At 34.3% G+C, this 23,293-nt stretch overlaps 1 protein-coding gene across 3 annotated transcripts in view; it reads left to right on the top strand.

Moving 5' to 3' along the window:
- Positions 1 to 23,293, top strand: part of Csmd3 (CUB and Sushi multiple domains 3) — a 1,137,155-nt gene that overhangs the window by 534,188 nt on the left and 579,674 nt on the right. For all 3 annotated transcript variants that reach the window (XM_036207646.1, XM_036207645.1, XM_036207647.1), the window contains one exon: positions 17,324 to 17,445. In XM_036207646.1, the coding sequence (XP_036063539.1) occupies positions 17,324 to 17,445 (122 nt within the window). The remainder of the gene's footprint in view (positions 1 to 17,323; positions 17,446 to 23,293) is intronic.

Here is a 23,293-nt window from a genome sequence, read left to right as displayed (position 1 = left end):
GGCTTATAGTCCAAAAGTACCCCTTGCATAATTTAATATTTTTAGTCTGACATGTTTTAATTGACTTGTCAGATTTGAAATTGTTTCACATAAACATTCATATTTTTATTGTCTGTATTTAAATACTTGTCTGAACATGGCTTAACAAGATACAATAAAACTGGGCACAAACTACCACCTCACAGCTGGTTGTGGCAACCCAGTAGAAGGAAAAGTGTCTAAGCCCAGGCAAAATAATCAGACACACCCCCTATTCACATTGTTAGGGGTCCCACAAGAACACCAAGCTACATAACCTTGAGGTATATGCACAGAACCTAGCTCAGACCTGTACAGGGCCCATGTTTGTTGCTTCTGTCTCTGTGAGCCCCTATGAATCCTGCTCAGTTGATTGTTTGGAGTGTATACTTGGGATATCTAAACACTTCTTGCTCCTTCCTTCTTCTCTTCTGTGGGGTTCCCATGGCTCTACCTAATGTTTGGCTATGGGTCTCTGTATCTGTTTCCATTAGTTTCTGAGTAAAGCCTTTCTGATGATACCTGGGCAAGGCACCAACCTATTAGTACAACAGAATATATCATTAGGAATCATTTCATTGATTTTGTTTGTTTGTTTTTTTGTTTTTTGTTTTGTTGGCCAGTAGTATTTGGTTCTGTCCTAGGCCATTCCTGCTCCTGGTTCTGGGCCATCCAGGCAGTGTCAGGCATGGCAACCCTCTCATGGCATATACCTCAATTTAGGCAGTCATGTGTTGCCCACTCCAACAAGTTCTGGGCCCCCATTGCTCCAGGATTTCTAGCTGGCAGGATAGAATGTAAGTAGAAGGTTTTGTGGTGGAGTTGATGTGTCATTTCTACTGCTAGGAGCCTTGCCTGGTTATAGAAGATGGACAGTCAGGCTTCATGTTCCTCATTATGAGAACACATCACTAGGATCACTATCTTAGATTCTAGGAAGTCTCCACTGCATTAAGTCACTACATTGTTTTGCAAATGCCCCCACCCCCAGTTCCAGTCATCTCTCCCAGTACTCTCCCTCCATCTCTCTGTCTGATTCCTCCTGTTCCCCTCCACAATCTGCCTATGAAATCTGTTCTATTTCCCCTTCCCAGGAAGATCCATGTGTCCCCACCTTGAACCCTGCTTATTACTTAGTCTTTCCTGAATCTGTAGATTGTAGCATGATTATATTTTACTTAACACCTAAAGTCCACTGTAAGTGAGTACATAACATGTTTGTCTTTCTGGGTCTGGGTTACCTCACTTAAGATGATCTTTTTTCTAGTTCCATCCATTTACTTACAAATTTCATGATATCATTCTTTTTAATAGCTGAATAATATTGCATTGTGTAAATACATCACATTTTCTTTATCCAGACATCGGTTGAGGAACATATAGGTTGTTTCCACTTTCTTGCTATCATGAATAAAGCTGCAATGAACATGGTGAACAAGTGTCCTTGCAGTAAGATGGGGAATGGCTGAGCTATATGAAGGCTGCATTCTGGTGGGTCTTCAGTAATCGCTGAACATGCAATATTTGACTTTGACACTTGAATAACACATCTCATTTTTAATTAAATATGGACTTTTCATTTTTACCAAATTAAAATTTTGAGTTTTGATTAAACTAATTTACTTGGCAGCATGTCAAGATGAAACATTAGTTCCTTAAATTTTATTTCTGAAAATTTTAATCTCTATTATGGTATTTGAAAATATCTAAGTATCACCTAATTTTTTTTTATTTCTCTTTGAATGTCATAACATGGATGCAGTTTCATTTTTCATCAAATGTCCAGATACTTAGGGCTAATCCTTAGGTTCTAGGTTTCTTTGTGTTATAGTTACATTTTTAAGACTTTATTCTCCAATTCTTTTTGATTATTCAGATTTTTTTTTAAACTGTTACAAAATGCCACCATTTCTACCAATTTCAATGAACAAAGTTAAAAAGAAAAAAATGACAGTTGGTTTTTTTCCCCCCACAGGAATATTTTTTTTTCCTTCAACTGACATTTTTTAAGAGAAGGGAAGGAAAAGGGGTGGGGAGGAATTAGCTTCAGTAAACAGGGATAATAGACATAGGTCAAAAGTAAGTAAAGAGACAAAACACTGTGACTCAAAAGGTTAAGGCAGGTTGGGAGACAGAGGGATTAACAATATAAAAATTATGGAATAAGGTAGAGAAAAGCAGAAAATAAAGCAACCATTTGAACAGCAAAAATGTCTACCTATGTAACCGTGGTTTAACTGTTGGTGAGGAGTAAGCAAACAACTACTCTCTGAATAGGTTCAAGATACACTTCATGGGGTGGGGCCCAATGCTTGAAACTGTAATCCTGCTTAACAATTCTTATCTGGGGAGTTAGTAGGCCCATGCAGGGAATGTAGTTCAGATGGGTAACTAAATTGATAAGCAGAAAAATGCCTTCTAAATATCTATGTTGAAACTTGTGGATAAAAATAAGTCCCACTATTAATTAGAGAAGACTTTCCTTATAAAGAACAACAGTGAATGAAGAGACTCATGACTGTCTAAATGCAGAAAATAAGTCATTCCCTCATGGGGCTCAGGCATTTCAGAAGAGGATTCAGAAAATATGGAGGAAAAAGAAATTAGTGTGAAAGGCTACAAAACAGCATTCCCTAGACTTGATGCAATCATTAAATTGCTAACTTGTTCTCTGCATTGGTTCAAATCCAGTCCTATCAACAATTAGTTTAAAAAAATGGAGGAACTTCCTTTCACTTGTAAACAATTGATAATTTATAGAATCTGGAAAATGAAGACTTCCTCCTTTTAGTTGTGTACTCTCTATAGCGCCCGCTAGGCTCCAACAGTCATCAAAACAAACTGTCACACAGGCAGACTGGGATAGCTTGGCTGATCACACAACACAGACATGAATATGTGAGAGAGCTGTAGAGGGAAAAGAGGAAGGATAGAGTAAGAGGAAGGTGGGGGAAGATAGTGATCAGTGTACAAGGTGTGCATGCATATAACTCATAGAAAAGTTATACATTAAAAAAGACCATTATTCTTTTGCATATAGAAATAGATATTTCCACAAATCAATATTTCTCATAACATGGTTTCATTAAACCCATATCCAGAAATTATGGTATTAGTTTATTTCCTGTTTAAATATATTTGTCTTTATAAAGATGTTCAGTGCCTCATTATTAAACACTAAATATTCCAAATGAAATTCCCATATTCAGGGGGAGTGACTGTTATGTTATCAAGGTGTCATTCTACACATCAGCATGAATAAAATAAACACAGGATAGCAAAACTACCTTGATATTTTCAGACATAAAGCTACTTAGAAATACTCTAAAAATTGTTTCCACAGCAAAGGAAGCACTTTCCTGGCAATTCATGAAAACAAGCTATTCAGCTGTAAGAAAAATGTTAATAATTTCATTACCACATACATTTGAATTAAATGCAATTTTTATTTCACTTAAGTGTTATTTAAATTCATATAGTTTACTTACTTAGCCTCTATGTACCACGCCTTATGGTATCTTCCATTTAAGAACATTTATTTTGTGGAGGGAGTGTGCTTTGTAATTGGCCTCCTCAGGATGAGGTTAATGTCCCAGAATATATCCACTGAGAGCATCCCTTGTGTTTTCTTTATAGCTTTCATGGTTGTATAATTAACCTGTACTTGAAACTATGGTGAGGTGGAGAAGGACGAGGCTGGTTGGTCAAACTGATAACAAACTCAAACATTCAAGAACATTCTAGTACCTTAAGAACCAGTGCGGACTGAATAGATGTCTAAATAAGCAAATAAAACACTATAACTAAATGAACAAGAAGTAGATATTCCTAACAAGTTCTATGTGATTAAAGCAAAGAGTAATATATACACAAGACCTTTAAGGGAAAGCTAACCTACTAACAATTAAGTTAGAAAAAATGAATTTACATACTATTTTTACCTTGAAAAAAATATGAGCATTTGTCATCTTTAGGAGAAATTGCATTTATTGGGTTTTAATCAGATTTACCTCATCCTAGGTAGTCTGCTTCTTGCTATTTTAATTATGTTTCTTTAACACAATCTTCCTTGGTTTCCATTTTTCTGCTTTGTGTTCACTTCATCACTATTCATTATTTATGCACTCCTTTTCAGTGCAGACATGCATTAGACTCCTATTCTTATGCAGATATCACTAAGATGTATTTCAAGATTAATCCTAATTGTTTCTTCACTTGTGACAGTGTATCAGTGTTTTGTGAAGACAGAGAGACTAAAATGTCCAATTAAGTAATGTAGAGCTGAAACACTTATTGGTGATTCAAGACACTGGCTTAAATAGGCTTAATCATTCACTTTCAGATAAAAGGTGTGTGTGTGTGTGTGTGTGTGTGTGTGTGTGTGTGTGTGTGTGTGTGTGCATATTTCTTGACCAAATAGTACATATTTTATGTGGGATATATTATAAAGTATATTTATTTCCTTTATTAAAAACATTTTAACTGACACATGGAAGCCAATTTACATATATTTATGGGGTTGACTGTGATATGTGCACACATAGGAATGTCCTATAAGATTTAATTCAGATTAAACACGTTTATGTTAGAAATATCATTTCTTTATGGAGAAGTCTTTCAGAGTTCTTTGTTTTACATTTTTAAAATGTAAAAGTGAATATTTATCAATACTCATCCATTTAGGCAATATCACTTCATAGAATCTAAGTCTCTTATGAATTAATAATCATTAATAAACTCTTCTTACATTGATCTGCAAATCTCCTCAGACTCTGATAGCCACTATTCTATTCTGATCTTCCATTGGATATGTCCATTTTGATGCCTGTGATTGTTAGATTTGTTTTTGTAGGAATCACCTACAGAGAGAATTTAAACTCATGAATTGTGTAGATCGGGTTGGCCTGTGGGCTTGTCTGAATAGGGATGGCATGAGTGTTAATTAATTTGGAAAAACCCAGGCAGGGTGTGCAGTATCATTTCCTAGGCAAGGAGTCCTGAACTACATAAAAAAGGAGAAAGCAGCTGGCTGGTGCACAAGCATGCACGTGTTTCTCTTTACTCTTGACCATTGTTACATTGTGAATAAACTCTTTTAAAAAGGTCTGTGTTGCATTTATTTCCCTACCATGAACTACAACCTGGAATAAACCCTTGCTCCCCTAAGGTTTTTGTTGTTGTTGTTTCATAGTAGTTTATCCCAGAAAAAAAAATAAAAGAAATTAGAATAGATACCAAATGAAATTGTTGACCCTATCTATCTATCTATCTATCTATCTATCTATCTATCTATCTATCTACCTACCTACCTACCTATCTATCTATCTATCTATCTGTGTGTGTTAGTATGTGTGTGTGTGATATTATCTCATCAGTACTAATGATCAGTGTGTTATATTTGTGTGAATGTGTGATACTTAAAGTTGTGGATCTATAAAATCTTTGTATTGTAGTGATGGCTTGACATTTTCCTTTCCAATTTACCTGTCTTTTATTTCTCTCTTTTCTGTGATTTCTTTGGCCAAGAATTTCATTTCTATGTTGACATAATTTTTGTTTTTATCCACTTTGAGTGATATTAACTGTTGACTTGATTATGAAACCTTAATTTATGATTATGAGACCTTAATTATTATGATGTGGTAGATCTGTCCCTAGTTCAGAATTTTTAATCATATGAAAGTCTCACATTTTTTGAATTTTTATGTGTTGTGTATTTACTGAAATCACATGATTTTGTCCTTTGTACTGTTAATATTGATATTATACATGTATTGATTTCATATGTTAAGCTGTTCTTGCTTTTTGAAATAAATTTGACTTTATGATGAGTACCCTTTCTAATATTTTGTAGGTTCAGTTCAACAGACTTTCATTGATGATTATTTGATTTTTGTTGAGCAACAAAAAAACACACAGCCATCGTATGTGTCTTTCTTTATCTGGTTTGCCTATCAGGGTGGCATTAGTTTTATGGGATATATTTTGAAGAACTTCCTTTTCTTCTGCTTGTTTTGAACAGTGTAAAGAGAATTGTTTTACCTGCAGTTCGACTCTTTGTAGGACTTACTCCTTTGGGAGGCCTGCTGTTGCAGGTTTTCCTTTTGATGGGAGCCTTTCCATTACAGATGCTATCTCATTACTTACTATTGGTTTGTTCAGATTTTCTATTTCTCATGACTCAAAATAGGTAAAGCATATGGGTTCATGATTTTTTTTCTAACTTGCTAAATTTTTTAAATTGTTATATAAAACATATTTAAATATTAATAGTAAATAAGCCCCCAAGAAAAAATATTTTATTCATGATTAAGTCTGTATATAGATGGTTATGGAAAGAAGTACAATGTAGAACTTTACTGCATACTACTTAATACATGTATCTCAGTATATGACTTTCAAAACTTTTGGAAGGGTTTTTTTTTTAATTTTTTTTTTACCATAATGATATAAGGAATGGATAAAATGTGATGGAGTCTAGTCCTTGCTTTAATTTCCAAATGTCACAAAGAAAAGCCAAAATCATAACTCTCAACCCAACAATCTGTGAAATCTGACCTTCTGTTACAGAGCTGTCTACTCTCACATTTTTTCATTTTTTTCCTCCATGTATATACAGAAGAAATCTTTGGCCTGTTAGAAGGGTCAATTGATATATATAGTACAAACATAGTATGTACTCACTCATAAGTAGATATTAAATGGGAAGGAAGGGATGGCCAGACTGCAACCCGCAACTCCAGAGAGGCTAGCTAACAGGAAAAGACCCTAGGAAGGACACATGCATGATCCTGTCAATCCTATTAATCTGAATTAGTTTCCTAGTACTCTCATTGTGGAAAGAGAAATCACCTTCCTCAAGGTGCCTTCAGACCTGTTCATGTGTGCCATGAGTACACTCATGCCCCGCCTGCTTAAAAGAAATAATAATAAAATTAATGATCAATGATTCAAAAGTTATCTGCTTCCTCTATGCCCTATTAATCATTTTCATTTGTATATTATACCTTTCAGCCTATTTTGCCATAGCCTTTTTCTGACCACAGTCGAATATAAAACCTAAACTATTTTCTTTGCTTATGGATATGTTCCTCCCTGTATTGCTAATTCCTTCATTAAAAGTATTTTACTTTCATTTAGGAAATTTTAAAATCTGTAAACTTTGGAATTTTTTTTTTCTGTTTAAGTTGATTTAGCCTTTGTATCTCTTGTATTTTCTGCTGAAACCATATATATATATAAATACGGTGAGCTATTTTTTCTCAAAGTAACCTTTTAGTGGTATTTGTTTTTATATTTGCAGTATATTTACCTGTTGATGTGGAGGAAATTGTTTTAGTTCTTTATATGTATGCACTTGTTGTACAATGGGTATTCATTATAACATTTCCATGTGCACATGTTGGGAACTTTGATCATTCCCAACCATCTCTAACCTCTTCACTGGTCTACTTTTCTTTTCACAGCTTCAGTAAGTCCAGTTTCATTTTTGCTTCCTTGTTCTCCTTGGTCGTACATATGACAGGAAAAATGCTACTTTTCTTTGTTTAGAATGCATTTAAACTTTTCTAAAAGTATCTCAGTTTCACCATATCTAATATTATGTCACATCTTATTTTTAACAGATAATGTCCCATGAAATGTTACAACAGAAACAGACAAATTTTGTAGAATACAAACTTACCTGAGTTTGGTTACAAGGGGACTTTTCATGTTTTTTCCTGAAGAGACACAAGAGGAATACTGCAAATTCCCAGAAAAAGTACAATGTATAAATCTAAGAGCCCTTTATCTGTGTCATACCCTAAGGGTACTCTTTCTTGACTCTACTAACTTAGATCTTCTCTGGAAGAGTCACTCAGACAGATGGAATAATCATCTAAAAATCTCACACCTGTCAGATACTATTCATGACATAGTCCAATTTTCTGAGATTACAAGTAAAGGAACTAGGTCCAGATGGTATAGATTAGCTCAAGTGCAAACACAGTTGAAAATTCGGAGACAGCTGAATATATACAAAAGTATTTGGAATTCATCCTAATGATCTCTTAAAATAAATAGTCCATACTTTTCTTCAGAAAAATGAAATGGTCCTCACCACGTTTCTGACACAATACTGAGACATACCTTTAGATCAGCACACACAAAATTAGTGATTCTACAGTGGACAGAACATTCCATAGACTACAACATACTTCACCAAGAAGATGTTAAATCTCTTGGAACTAACAGGAAAAAAAAATTACCACATAATGGAATATTTCCCAAATCTTCAATCTATAGCCCTTATCAATCTCTCTTCCTATAACTCATAGATTTGTCCAAAAGCCCCTCAGCCCATGTTGAATAGTACCACTAGTTGTGGGCATCCATCTATTTTTCCACTTAATGGCAAATGTTTCATAATTTATTGAACAAAATAACACTCATAATTGGTCACTTAACTCAGTTGGTTAGAGAATAGTGCTGATAACATTTACTTAATGAATTTATTTTTTATCTTCCTTGAGATTGTTAGAAACTATCCTCACTTTCTATTGTAGCATTCAAGTAAGGAATTTTGAGCCAGCGCATCAAATGCATTTCTGCACTGTAATATTTCTACTATAATTACATTTACCATTTTCCTTAAGGTTATAAAGTGAACCTCAGGGAAAATGTTTATATTTGTATCAAATAATATATCATATCAATAGAACTCAAGAGTAATGCCTTCACCTTTACAAAACTAACACAGAAATACTTATGGGAAAAATGAACATCTAAAAAGAAAGAAGATAAAATTATAAAAAAAGAGGAAGATCTGTGCCAGGGTATTAAAAGGTTAAATAATATAGTATAAACACATAGGAATTAGATAAGTATACATACTTCAACTTTATGTTTCTATAAGAAAATTGCATGAATAAAAACATAATTATAATTCTCCTACCAGAATAATTTTTTCTTTAAATTGAAATTAGATTTTTTTTTCTTACATAATGTATCCTGGTATGTTTTTTCCTCCCTCTACTCCTCCTAGTTCCTCCTTCCTCCCATCCCAACAGAATCCACTCCCTTTCTATTTCTCATTAGAAAACAAACAAAACCCCAAAAACAGGCTCCTAAGGGATAATAATAATAAGATATAACAAAATAAAACTATAATAAGATAAAACAAAAAATATTAATTACCTCAGGTTTGGACAAGACAAATGAACAGTATTAAAAGAGCCCAAGAGAGGCACCAGAATCAGATGGAGAACTTGTTCACATGCTCAGAAATCCCATAAGGACACTAAACTGGAAGCCTTAGTATCTGCATAGAGGCTTTGGGGCAGAGTCTGTGTATGCAGTTGCTGTGAGTTCAGAAGAGCTTTGATAGTGTCAATTTATAAGGCTTTGTTTTCTTAAGATCCTCCATCAGCCTGGCTCCTACACTCCTTCCACCTCCTCTTCCCAGGGTTCCCTGAGCCCAGAGAAGAGGAATTTGATGGAGACATACCCGTTAGGGCTGAGTGTTCCAAGGTCACTTACTCTCTGCATACAATCTGCCTGTGGGTCTCTGTATTTGTTCTCAATTGCTGTGGTGCAAAGCTTCTCTGATGATGGCTTAGCATGGCATTGAACTATGAATACAGCAGAATGTCATTAAGAGTCATTTTATCACTACTTTGTTTTTAGGTGAGTCTTTTTTGGTTTTACTTTAATTCCCTGAGATATCCAGCCTCTGGTTTTTGGTCCTATTGGTTCCATCTCATTGAGTATCCCTTAAGTCAAATCAGATACTGATAGGTTACTTCCACAAATTTCATGCTACCACTGCCCTTGCATATCTTACAGGTAGCATAGCACTGTAGACCAAAGTGTTTGGCTAGCTTTGTGTTGATATTTCACTTTTGGTAGCAAGCAGATTACCTTCCTGTGCTAAAGACACTCTAGCACAATAGCACATGGCAGTGAAAGCTTTGTGTAGGCACCAGCTCAATTTTTGCAGATTAAATGAGTTGTGTAGCTGTTGTCTTTGACAAGGGGGCCTTGCCATTAGTTTGTGGTCAGTAACCTATATTCTTGGGGGGAAAACCTGGTTTTTTTTTGGTGCTCTCTATGGGATGTATTTGACCAATAACTACTCAATTAAGTATTACCCAGTCCCAGTACTGGAAGCTTCACTAGGTAGTAAGGAATGTTCAACTGGGTCTCTGTCTCAACTACTATTTGGGAATTCTGTTTAAATCACCTTCATATATGTATATATTTTAGGAAGTTCTTATTGTATTAGGTTGCCATATTACCCTTCAAATGGCCCTTAATTTTAGTTGTCTCTCTTCATATTTCCTCCCTCATTCTCTTCTTTCCTCCTCCTCTCCATTTGCTCTTCCTGTTCCAGTTCCCTCCCCCATCCATTTATAACTATGTATTCTATATTTCTTTCCTAGGTAGATCTATCTGCCTCTCCCCTTGATTCCCTTATGCTATAGTATAGAGTAAGGTATAGGTAGATATAGAGCTGAAACTTAACCTATGTGTGTCTATGGACTGTAGCCTGATTATTATTAACTTAATACCTAATATCCACATATAAGTGGGCACATATCATAATTCTCTTTCTTGGTTGTGGTTATCTCACTCAGTATGATATTTTTCTATTCTTTTACCTGAAAATTTCATGATTAAATCCTTAGCAAAATTATTGACTGATATTTGTATAGCAGACATTGAAACATTGAACATTTCTTTTAGCCAGCTGCATCTACACAGCACTCTGTATATTTCTCTATTTAAGTCATAGTCATGCTTGACTAATAGAATGTTGTATTTAATAGTGGCTAAATGAACCCATGCTTTATGTGCTTAACTATGTCTAGAGTGCTGCCAGGGGACCTGTTGCTTTAACAGGATAGCTATGAAGTACATAGCAGATTTATTAATGATAACACCATATTTCAGTGTCAAAGCACTAAATACGCCTTCAGTATAATTTAGCTCTAAAATAATTACTTACATTACATAATGTTCTATTATAAATGTTTAATACATAAAATATTCTAAAGAGTTTGTTCTAGAGGCAGATAGGTTAAATTGAAGCATTACACATCCATCTATCTTTCCTTCCTCATAACTTATTTTTAATATATTTCTTTGAAATAATTTCCTGCTCTCTCTAGCCTTTTTGAAGCCCATTTGAGACTGACACAGTAAGAAAAATACATTGAAAACTGCTTAGAATAATCTATGTATATGAAATTCATGATTCACTTAATTGAGTCACATAAATTTCTCTAAAATCTGTGTAAAATCTAGCATTATGTAATCTTAATGTTTATTTTCAAATTAACCTGGTTTTAATTTTATAAATACTAGCATAAGCATTTTATAATTAATAACATTGTTTTATTGTATTCCAAAACCATTTCCATTATTTTTATTGAAAATAGATTCTTCTCTCTTACAGTGCATTTCAACCACACTTTCCCCTCACTCCACTCCTCCCAGTTCCTCCCTAATTCCCTTGCCCCCCACACATAGATCCACTTTCCCTCCTTCTCTTCCTGAAAGAAACAATCCTCCAAACACAATAAAGCATGACACCATATGACAAGGCAAATCCCTATCATGGAAGCTGGACAAGGAAAATCAACAGGAGGGAAAGAGTCCCAAGAGCAGGCAAAAGAGTCAGAGACACAACCTCTCTCACTATTATGAGTCCCACAAAATACTAAGCTAACAGACATAACGTATTCTCAGAGGACTCTGTAGCTGGAGAGTTTCTTTCTGGGTCCTGCCAAGCCCCTGCAGTCCCACAGCCCATTTATAAAATAAACACACAGATGATTATATTACTTAAACTGTTAGGCCTTAAGGCTCAGGCTTCTTGCTACCTAGTTCTTACATCTTAAATTAACCCATTTTCATAAATCTATACCTTGCCACACTGCTCATGGCTTACCAGTATCTTATACGTTGCTACTCATGGTGGCAGCAGCTAGAAGCATCTACTGACTCAGCCTTCTACTTCCCAGAATTCTCCTCTCTCCTTGTCCCGGCTATACTTCCTGCCTGGCTACTGGCCAATCAGAATTTTATTTATTAATCATTCATCCACAGGACTCAGTGCAGACCCTTGCAGGCCCGTTCTTTCTGTTTCTCATGTGAGCCCATGTGAGCCCTGCTTAGTTGATTCAGTGGGCTGTGTTCTCCTGTTGTCCTCCATCCCTTCTGACTACTACATTTTTTCTCCCCATTTTCCATGGGTTTCCCCAAGCACTTAGGGGAGGAACCCATGGAGACTACAAATTTAGTCTCTCTGCATAATGTCAGGATGTAGTCTCTGCACCTGCACCCACTTGCTGCTAAAGGAATCCTCCCTGATGACAGCTGGACAAGGCACCAATCTATGAGTATAGCAGAATATCATTTCCCTTTTTTTGGCCAGTCGTGTTTTGTTCTACTCAAGGTCTCTGGGCTATCGAGTCTCGTGTCCCTGACCATCCAGGCAGTGTTGTACATATGTTCCCTCTATTGGAATGTCATTAAGTTAAATTATACATTCAGTTCCACAAGTTCTGTGCCATCATTTTCCTAGTGTTTCTTGCAGATAGATTATAGGACAAAGGTTTTGGGGCTAGGTTGGTGTCCAGGTTTCTCTTTGGATAAGCTGCAAAGTACCTTCCTGTAAAAAAGGAGACTGGAACACAGGAGTGAAGACTCCATGCAGGTATCATCTTGAACTCTCTACATTCAATGAGCTGTGTGGATGTTGTACTCTGCAATAGAGTCTCAATTGTCAGTTTTTGAAGAATGAAACTCTGCCCTAAAGTAATTTTGGGTGGTTTGGGGTATCTCCATCTTGGCCAATAACTTAAATGAATACAACCACAGTCCACCACTGGAAGCTTTGCCTGACTACAGAATATGGCCAGTTAAGATGCCACATCATCCATTACTAGGAGTCTTCATTTGGGTCATCCTTATAGATGCAGAAAGTTTCCACTGCACTCTATTTCCATACCGCCATCCAAATACCACAATTTTAGTCATCTCTACTTGTCCTTTATCCCTCTATGTTCCCACTTGATTCTTCCCTCTCCCACCCCTATCTGTCCCCAGTTCATCCACAAAATCTATTGTATTTCCTCTTCCAGGCAGATCCATGTGCACCTCACCCCTGAGCCTTATTACTCCTTAAATGGCTTTTAATTTTAGCTGTTTTACCCCATATTCCTCCTTTGTCCTTTTTTCCCCTCCTTCTCACCAGTTAACCCTCTTGTTCCTGTCTCCCTCTGTCTTGCTAACAAGATCTATCTGTACCTTCTATACCTGTGCTCTATACCTATCCTCTGTGGTTTTATGGATTGTAGCTTGGTTATCATTGATTTAATAGCTTATCCACATATAAAATAATACATACCATGTTTGTCTTTCTGAATCTTCTGTATCAGCTTCTTTAATCCTTATCTCAAAATAAGAAGTGAAAATAAGCAAAGTAAAAGTACAGCACAACCAATTTAAATTTAAGCACAATTTGAAAATACAAGCCAATAAGAAAACATAACAATATTTCCTGTTTGATAGACAAGGAGCCCCTCTGAACATTAGGGAACAGTTGGAGTCAAGGATAGCCTACAAGTAAAAAGCCAAGCAAAATTACTAGAAGCAACAACTACAACAAAAACTATAGTAATCCATATTCATGATGAAGAGAATTAGAAATAAAAACAGAGTGGAATAGTTGTCAGCATGAAAGAAAAATGAATGAAGTTATTTTAGTCACATTTCAAGGTAGTATTTTACATGGCATTGTGACAGAATACTGAATAAACATTAGAGAATTGTTCAGCACCATTTTATTTATGTGTTTGTTTGTTTGTTTTTGATTTTTCAAGACAAGTTTTCCCTGTGAAGATCTGGCTGTCTTGGAATTCATTATATTGTCCAGGCTGGCTTTGAATTCTGAGATTCATCTGTCTCTGCTTCCATAGTATTGGAATTAAAGGAATGAGCCACCACTACCAGGGGTAGGATTCTTATCAGCCATTTACATTTTAAAACTCATACAGTGACTAATCTTTCTTCCAGTCTCATCTTGCAGTAATAATACAAACCTAAGCACCAATAGTAGGGAATTGCATGGAGATCATCTCCAAATCTTTGTGTAGGTACTATAACATGCTTAAAACTTAAAAGAAGAACAAAGTAGCCAGAATATGACCGTAGCCAAGCACAAAATCTCACGTATTAAGTCATTTTTCTATTCAGTTACATTGCATGTTTTGCTGATTGCTTTGAGTCAATGGATACAACTTTCTTCATGCATCAGGGATCTTTGAGATTTTCCCATTTCCTATCAAAGGATGAAGAAATCTTGCTCTGTTTTCATATTGAAAGACTGTTAACATATGTAATACTTTGACCAATCATTCACACTATCGAATTTGTGAAAAAGTGATGTTCATGCACTGACCTAGAAATCTACTTTGTTGCAAAAGAATGTGACTAGAATTTGCTCTGTTTTTCCAAATATGAACACATATACTTGTGCACCAACACACACATATACACAGGAGCAGAAAGAGGCAAAACCACATACATGTTCACAAAACAAATGTCTTAAAATTAGCCTAAGTTTGGGTGGCAGCAGGTATGACCCAAACACCCAGGGTTAGTTTATACTTGTCATTTCATTACTGCTCCTTATATACCTTTAAATGAAAAGAAAAAAAAAAAAAACTAAAAGACTCACTTTCAACAGTCAGCTATAGATTCACATGGAATCTTCACTGGAATGAGTGGAACATTTGTATAACCATAAGGTTTCCTATGTTCTGCCTGGTCCACAGCTGCTCAGACCCCATAAATACACAGAGATTTGTATTAATTACAAACTGTATGGCCATTAGCTCAGGCTTATTACTGACTAGCTTTTATACTTAAATTAACCCATAATTCTTATCTATGTTTAGCCACCTGGCTTGGTACCTTTCCTCAGTTCTGCCTTCACATCTTGCATCCTCTATGTCTGACTGGTGATTCCTGACTCAGCCCTTCCTCTTCCCAGAATTCTCCTTGTCTGCTTATCCAGCCTGTACTTCCTGCCTGGCTACTAGCCAATCAGCATTTTATTAAACCAGTTTACAAGGGCATTATCCTATAGCACATTGGTTTTAAGATTTACTTTAAAGCTGTGCCAAAGGACTTGTGTATTTCCTTCTTTAGCAAATTACCTGTACCAAGAAAAGTATGAGCAACTATCAGATATGATAAATAAGCTTCCTTTTGAAGCTTATAGTTGCATATGCATTTTAGAAAATGAATTTTGAGCCAGGCTGTGCAGGCTCATGCTTTTAATCTTACCACTTTGGAGGCAGAGACAGGTGCATGTTTGAGTTTGAGGCTGCCTGGTCTACTGAGTGAGTTCCAGGATAGCCAGAGATACACAGCGAAAACCTGCCTTGAACTCCCCACCCATGCAAGAAATAAATGGATTTTATTAGAGAATTGGTATATAGAAAGTATCACTTACACCAATCTCTTGTTCTCAGAGTCTTTGTAGCCACACAGTCTATCAGGTCACTAGTAACTGAGCACTTTTATATATGTGCTATTCATGTCATGTTCTAAGAAAATACAGTCTATTTCTGAAGTGGAGAAATTAAGAATCCTTTACATAGACAGTAGATAGATATCAGACAGGATTTGCTCAAGTGGGTATAATTTCTGCAAGTCAACTAGAGAAGAACTATTTTAGAATTGAAAGTAACATGACTAGCTAGAAATTTAGTATGTTCCAGAAAGAATAAGAACCAATATTAGCACAAGTAAAGTGAGGGAATATGAGCAATATCAAGGCATGATACTGGAAAGGAAGTCTACAGTAATCATTTGGATACTATGTTAGGTTCTTTCAAACTCATTCTATATGAAACAGCTACAAAATTTTCCATGCATATAGTAAGGTAATCAAGTATACATTTAGTTAGTATAATAGCACAGAGGATACTTCAGAGAAGAGAGAAACTGGAGTGTATAGCATAGATAAGCTACTCTTCATTTAGTCTAGAAGTGATGTAGAAGTCCCCAGCATGAAGAAGAAGTAAACCAGGAAATCACATGCATCCAAGTACCAGTTCCATACAGGACTGTGGCAGTGTTTACAGCCAAGAGTGAAGTATGGGAGTGAGTTAAGGAATGATTGTGTAAAAGTCAGCTTAATTAAATGTTTATCAAATTCCTAGGAGACTTCGGGGAAGAAAATTTACATAGGACTTCAAATAAATGGAAAAGATGATGCTGACAGTTTTAAGTTACCAACTCCAACATGAACATCCATGTCATGGAAATAAATTAATGTCAATGAACCTGTGCTGTTTCCTAGAAGAATGACTATGGTCTTATCATGTGAATGTTTAGAAATAAGAAAATTTGATCTTCAACATGACAATGCTGATAACCCTGTAAAAACATAAGTGTATATGAAGATGCATGCTGAATTGAAGCTCACTTAGAAATATAATTTATTATTTTTGACAAGCTAGGAAAGTATAACATGCTGGAATTTTAACTCAAAGGAATACATATCACAGTTATTAGTATCAAGGAACTTTGTGGTTCAGGAAAGGAATTGAAAAAAAAAAAGCATCATGTTTTGACTATCATTTCATTAAGAAGAAAGGGGTAGAAAATTGAGAAAATATTACCACTTTCTGTGTAAATCCATTAAAATTGCTTGCATAGTCTTTCTTATGTCTCAGTGGCCTAACTCATTGGCAACAAAAAAAAAAAAAAATACAAATACCTCATTTTAATATTGATGTTTCCCAACAGTTATTTTCAGTCATTAGATACTTATTAAGAGGTAAAGAAATTCTTTTCCAATTACTCAATCAATCCAAGACTTTGCTTCTTTCACTTCATGAACTTGTATTAAGATAATTATAGGTAAATATACCTCTTTCTATCTGAGAAATTTACATGCAGAAGACAGTTATCTTAATCCCACTTCCATTCACAAATCCTTGCAACATTTAATGTATCAAAGTTGTGATTCTTGGCCTGTGAAAACAGTGCAATTTCCATATACTATGTATTTCAATATATTTTGTACTTTTATTTATAACTAGTTTTCAACTCATACAAACTTTTAAGTTTTCAAATTTCAGAATGCAACAAGCACTCTAATTTCAACACTAGAGTATCATAATATGCATTTCAATGCTGTCATAATTGTGCAATTTTGAACTTAGCATCCACTGAAAGATATTTGATTACTGTGATTTTTACACAGGGTGTATACCTATGTTTAAAATTTCAATTTCTCTTTCAGTGAAGACATGTGGCTCTAATCTTCAAGGACCAAGTGGCACCTTTACATCTCCCAACTTTCCATTCCAGTATGACAGCAATGCACAATGTGTCTGGGTCATTACAGCAGTGAATACAAATAAGGTAAGGGTAACAGCACTTTAAAGACACGGTCATAAAGACAATGATGACACGCTGGTGAGGAAAGGACAGGACGAAATCTGTAATGACAGCATGCTTCACAATGTAGATTTACCTATTTTATTTCTATTTTTAAAAGAAATATAAATGAGAAATTTGAAAGCTAGTGTCTCTGCTCCCAGTTACTAACATATGAATGAAGTTATCATTGAGTGATTTTTGATCTATACGATTGGAGTTTGCAAGCTGAACAGCTGGGGATTATGGCTCTTCACTTGACATATTTTCTACTTGATGTGTCTTTTAGGTATACCATGTTTTTATGCTTAGTTAACTTTCAATTGTGTCTTGCTGGCACTAAAAATCATTCAGTAATCTATTAGATATAAATGGTTTAATGTGTTCAGAAGGAACAGGGGATCCATGTTATAGATGTTTCAAAGGGCTGGATTTTTTTTCCTTTGATGCTAACACAGGTAATACAGTGTGTGCCATTCTACTGCAAACCAGATTGTAAGATCAACTCTAGACAAGAGGAATTAAATTTAGATTAATTCTCTTGCTTTCACTACCCTGATTCTCTTTGAAAGTACATGTTTCTATTAGTTTTGTTTTGCTTTAAGAACTAAATATTCTAAAGTCTTCTCAATTCCTCTGATTCTAATGTTTTCTGGTTAGAGTAGAAATGCTTAATAGACCAAACTATAAAACCATGTAAGGTCAGGAATCACATAGTAATGTATAATTTAGTTAACATTTTAGTTTGTTTAAACTCTGATTCATTGTCTTCCTTTTTGAAATGAGATGAGTAAAAACATGTATTTCCTGTTTTATAGTGAGTAATAAGTATAATAACATATGTTGAGTCATCTGTTATGTTAGTAGATCTTTGGAATATATTAATAATTGTTAGAAAAACAAAGCACTGTCTAAGAGAACGTCTCTAGCATCCATCTTGAACCCTGACCCTGAGAGCCATAGGTTTGCTATAAAAATTATCATGGCTGGTCAACTATATTTGCTTTAAAGGAGAACCATAATGGATACATATGAAAAAAAATGAAAGAATAAAATCCTCACTAAATCAAAAATGCATTTTTATCAAAGATAACAAAAACAAAGAAATAAACCCTAAATCAGACCCTCATCTACATGAGGAAAAAACTTCCACTAATTCCATTTCTGTCATTAATTTAACTCAAAATAATGAATTAAAATTTTAATACTTTCTCCAGCAAAATTATTAGTAATTTAGAAAATAAAAATTCAAAATATACCTTGTATGATAAATTAAAATTTGCTAAACATTTTATGAATGTGTTTGATAATATTTTCAATATTTAAAAAACTTTTAATGAGTTATTTAATACTTAGAAGGCTCCCATTAAGTCAATAATTATGTTTTCTGCATTTATGAGAATCCTTGAATAATGATTCTAAGATCAGTAGTTAGTAAAGGTCAGCCATCCATTCATTTCATAATTAATGTATGTGTAATATATATATATATATATATATATATATATATATATATATATATTCTTATGTACCCATCAAAATGAGTTTCACACAAGGCTGTATCTATATTTTATTAAAATGAACACGAAGTATGTTTATTTTTAAGTATGAAAGAAAAACATCATATTAACCTGAGCTGAGAGAAAAAAGTACTATGTCTCATAAGGATCATGTAAAATGCCATAAAGATGAGGTGCTATCTAAAAGTCTAGAAGATATTGGTCTTGGGAAGTTTAAATTACCACCATCAGTGAATGACTTATAGTTTCAAAGATTTTCAATATTCTATATATTTGTCTAATATGGTCTTCTAAACTTTTTTCATACCCTTGAATAAATATAAACACTAATTTTGATTTGAAAATTTATCTCTATTTTGAGAATTGCTATAGAATTTTTTCAATAGTCTTAAACCTAAATCATACTATTGATTATATTGTACATACTTATCCAATTCTCTCTCTCTCTCTCTCTCTCTCTCTCTCTCTCTCTCTCTCTCTCTCTCACACACACACACACACACACACACACACACACACACATGCACGCACACACACATATATGAAAGAGAGTGACAGAGATATAGGGAGAGGGAGAGTGAACATACCCCTTATTACAAAAATATAGGTCTGTATTAGTCTTTTCTCCTTTTTCATATGTACCATATGTACACCCATATAATTTCACAGTACACTAAGGATTGGGAACTAAGCTTGAAAACACTTTTGGAAAGATTTATTTCCATAAATTGCCTTCTAGAACCTTTTAGGAAAGGTAATTGCTAACATACTCCACTAGCACACATCTCTATTGTCTGGTATATCCCAGTGTGCTGTTTAAATCTATGCTTTGTGTAACTTTCATGATGATTGTAGTTCATGTATATATGGTTATTTAAAATCAATCATATTGTTATAATCATTGAAAGTACATAGCTGGCTGGCACATATTATGTGTGAGACATGAAATCTACAGAAATTGATGCAAAAGATTTATCTGGACTGCTGTTCTTACTAAATATATGCTTATAGACATGATTATTGAATCTTGTGAAAAATCTGGGATTATTTTCTTGTATTTGAGATCCACATATCCTGTAAGTTTGTGGTACTGATTAGCAAGGAGAATGTGAAATTCCTAATAATTAGGAAGAATAATTTTCAATGTCATGGTCATATTACTTGAATGTACATGCTAAGAATCTATCCTTGCTAAGAAATGATTTCTTCTCAGTTGCTTCTTAAAACAACTTCATTTTTAATACAGAAGAGTGTTTCTATATTAATTATGTGACATTTTCTATGTCTTACTGTAAAATACTAAGCAATTGACTTATTATCTATTAATTATTACTTATCATATTAAAATCTCAAAAAATATAATTTAGGTGTTAGAGAGATCCTCTTTATTTAAGGTTCATACTCTTTGTGCCAAGGACCAGAGTTCAGGTTTAACACCTACTTTGTGTGTTTCAATATTATCTATAACTAGTATTCTAGCTAAATCCAATAGCCCCATCTGGCCTGGTGGGAGCAGCAATTGGGTATCCAACATAAATAAATATACACAATCAATTAAAACCTAAAAATGAAATCTTTAGAAATGTCTGAACATCAAAAGCTTGGTATGGGTTTCTATGTTGCTCCATGACTATTTCATAGGATACAGACAGGGAATATTTTTATTAATTTTGGAATTTGATTACTGAAAATGATTACGGTTTCCTTTATAGTAACAAGTTAAAGTGTCAAAACTGGTACTTTACCTGTCATTGGATTGATGGTTACTTTTACATTAATAAACCAATTTAACATTGTCACCATGTGTGAAATGAAGTTTCATCTTTATCTGCTTCTTCTCTTAGAGTTCCTTTATTTAAGTTTTTTTTTCCAGTTTCAAAAGACAGTAAAATATAACTTTTCTGGTGCAAATCACAGTGTTTCAATGGAAAATCAGCATAGAAAACTTCAGATATATAACTAATGAGTGCTAGTTATTTAGAAGAGGTGAGAGAAGAATGTTCACCAATAAATATTTGGAGCAAGAATAGCTTATTTTGCCTAAGGAACAAACTCAAATACCCTTGTGCATATCTACCTACTTATCAATCATCCAACTGTTAGTTCAATTTTCAATATATCTGTCTACCCCATTTCATGACATATAAAGTAGCATATAAATTCATTTTAGTGAGAGTGCAAAGTCTAGCTTCTTTATAAAAAAAATAATTTCTGACTTTTCTGATTTGCAGGGTTTTTTTATATGTGGTATAAATGGAATGATTTAATTATGTTAGATTTTGAGGAAATTGTATTTAAGGTATTTTTAAATTAGAACAAGAGAGAAAATACAGTTTTGTTTTACAAATAAAGTTGAGAGAATATTTTTCAATTTAAAATCATAGGGTAAGATAAAACTTTCAAAATATGTTTTGGGAGTGAAGGTTAGAAGAAAATCTTAACATTTTCCATTCAGAAATGTAAACTATTTACTTAATTTCCAGATGCTACATTTTAATAAAGTTGGGATTAAAGTTCATTAAAGGGGATATTATACATTTAACATAAAAGTGACATAAAATGAATGTAATAACTGACAACATTTAAAAAGACATCTTATCTGTGACATCAAGAATTTATTTAACACATTTAGGACAGCTGAACTCAGACAAGCATTATTTTAAGCTCTCAACATTCATAGGCTTCATGCACCTCAGCATTGAGCATCTTCCGTACCATAGAGCGTTCTGTTGCTTGATCAAATGTAGAGCAAATGAGAGTTAATAACAGGGGATATTGACAAGAATCTACATTTTATGACAAGGAAATTTCTCCAACTGAAGTTTATACTGACAGGAGCTCATGGAAAGAAGAGTTGAACTATTAGGGTAACTAGGTTTTTGAGTTTCTCTACTTTATCTCACATCATCCAAATAACTCTCAAACAAATCCCAGATGTCCTTTCTGCCTTAATTTGTGCTCAGTGTCATAGGGAAAATGGTACAAGTCTAGAGTATACAGTGAATAGTGAATCTTTTAGTTGCATTTATACCTTGCTATAAATAAATATTGATAATATTTTATATCAGTTGTTAGTTCTATCATAGAAACAATTATTGACTTCATGAAGTTCTGGTAAAATGTCCTTATAAGATTTCCTATTATCCTGACAAACAGAGTGTTTTGCTGTTTAGGTGATAGGTGTTATTACTGAAACCTGTCCCAATATTAAATTTAGAGAAATGAGGGAAATTTTTAAATTATAGGAGAAAAAACATCTGTCTAGGTAGATCATTTCATTCTTTTGTTTCTGTGAAAAGCACATAGTGAAGTTCTATTTTAGATGAGGAAACATAATTAAGCTGTGAATTATTAGTTTCCTGTGTTCACTACAACAATGAAATTGTTTGATATTCTTTAGACCAATAATATATTCACTCAGTGCCCCTTACCACATAGGCTTCATCAAGAATTGGAATGTGCCCTTGACTTTCACCTGTAACACTGTTCTTAGGGCAAGTGTCATGTTTCTGTCATTGGAACTGGTGTTCTGACACTTCATTTAATACTCACACTTAAAGAAACAACAATTCTTTCTGCCAAAACTTGGAGAATTTAGGACTGTGCCAATTTCAGTGCTAGGTCTATGGTCTTTGGTAGGCAGGTAGAGTTCATTATTTTACCTACAGGTATTGTAATTTTATTTCCTGGAAAAACAGCCCCAAGGTAGAATTGAATGCATATGAGTTATTAAAGCATACTAAGTGGAAATAAAAATGTAGTAGAAGTACCGGCACATTTTAGTAATCAGCAAAACTACAATGATAGGCAAAATCTAAGCAGTAAACCAATGCCAGCAGTGTAAGGCACACTTGTGAATCTGTTTCGAATCAGAGGAGAAAGCTGACAATTTATACGTCTCCATTCTATAAACATCAGCTAAGCATTATCCCATGTAACTCCCCATGTGTTGCCTATGAGTAGCAACATCAGTTTCCTAGAAGGATTATCAGTTTCCTAGAAGTCCTTTAGGTGCAAATGGATTTGGAAGATAGAGGGCTATTAAAGGCCAAGAGACATCCAAGAGCTTTGGATCGATCATTTGTAGTAGCTCCTGCCATGACAATGTTTGCTACAGTAGTAGGGGGATTAAATGGTCACATTGAGTCAGGAATTACATATTTAACTGAAAGCAAAGACATTTGGGCAGTCATACCAAGTTATAGTACTTAAAGAGCAATGACGGTATGTAGATTTTGATATGTATATGGATAGGAATGAGAAAACAAATGATTATTTCAAAGAAAATAAGCATAGCTGAAAAGATTATATCT

This window comes from Onychomys torridus, chromosome 16 (assembly GCF_903995425.1).
Source record: "Onychomys torridus chromosome 16, mOncTor1.1, whole genome shotgun sequence".
Lineage (NCBI taxonomy): Eukaryota > Metazoa > Chordata > Mammalia > Rodentia > Cricetidae > Onychomys > Onychomys torridus.
Note: the sequence above shows the minus strand (reverse complement) of the source record. Positions and strands in the feature narration are given on the sequence as shown.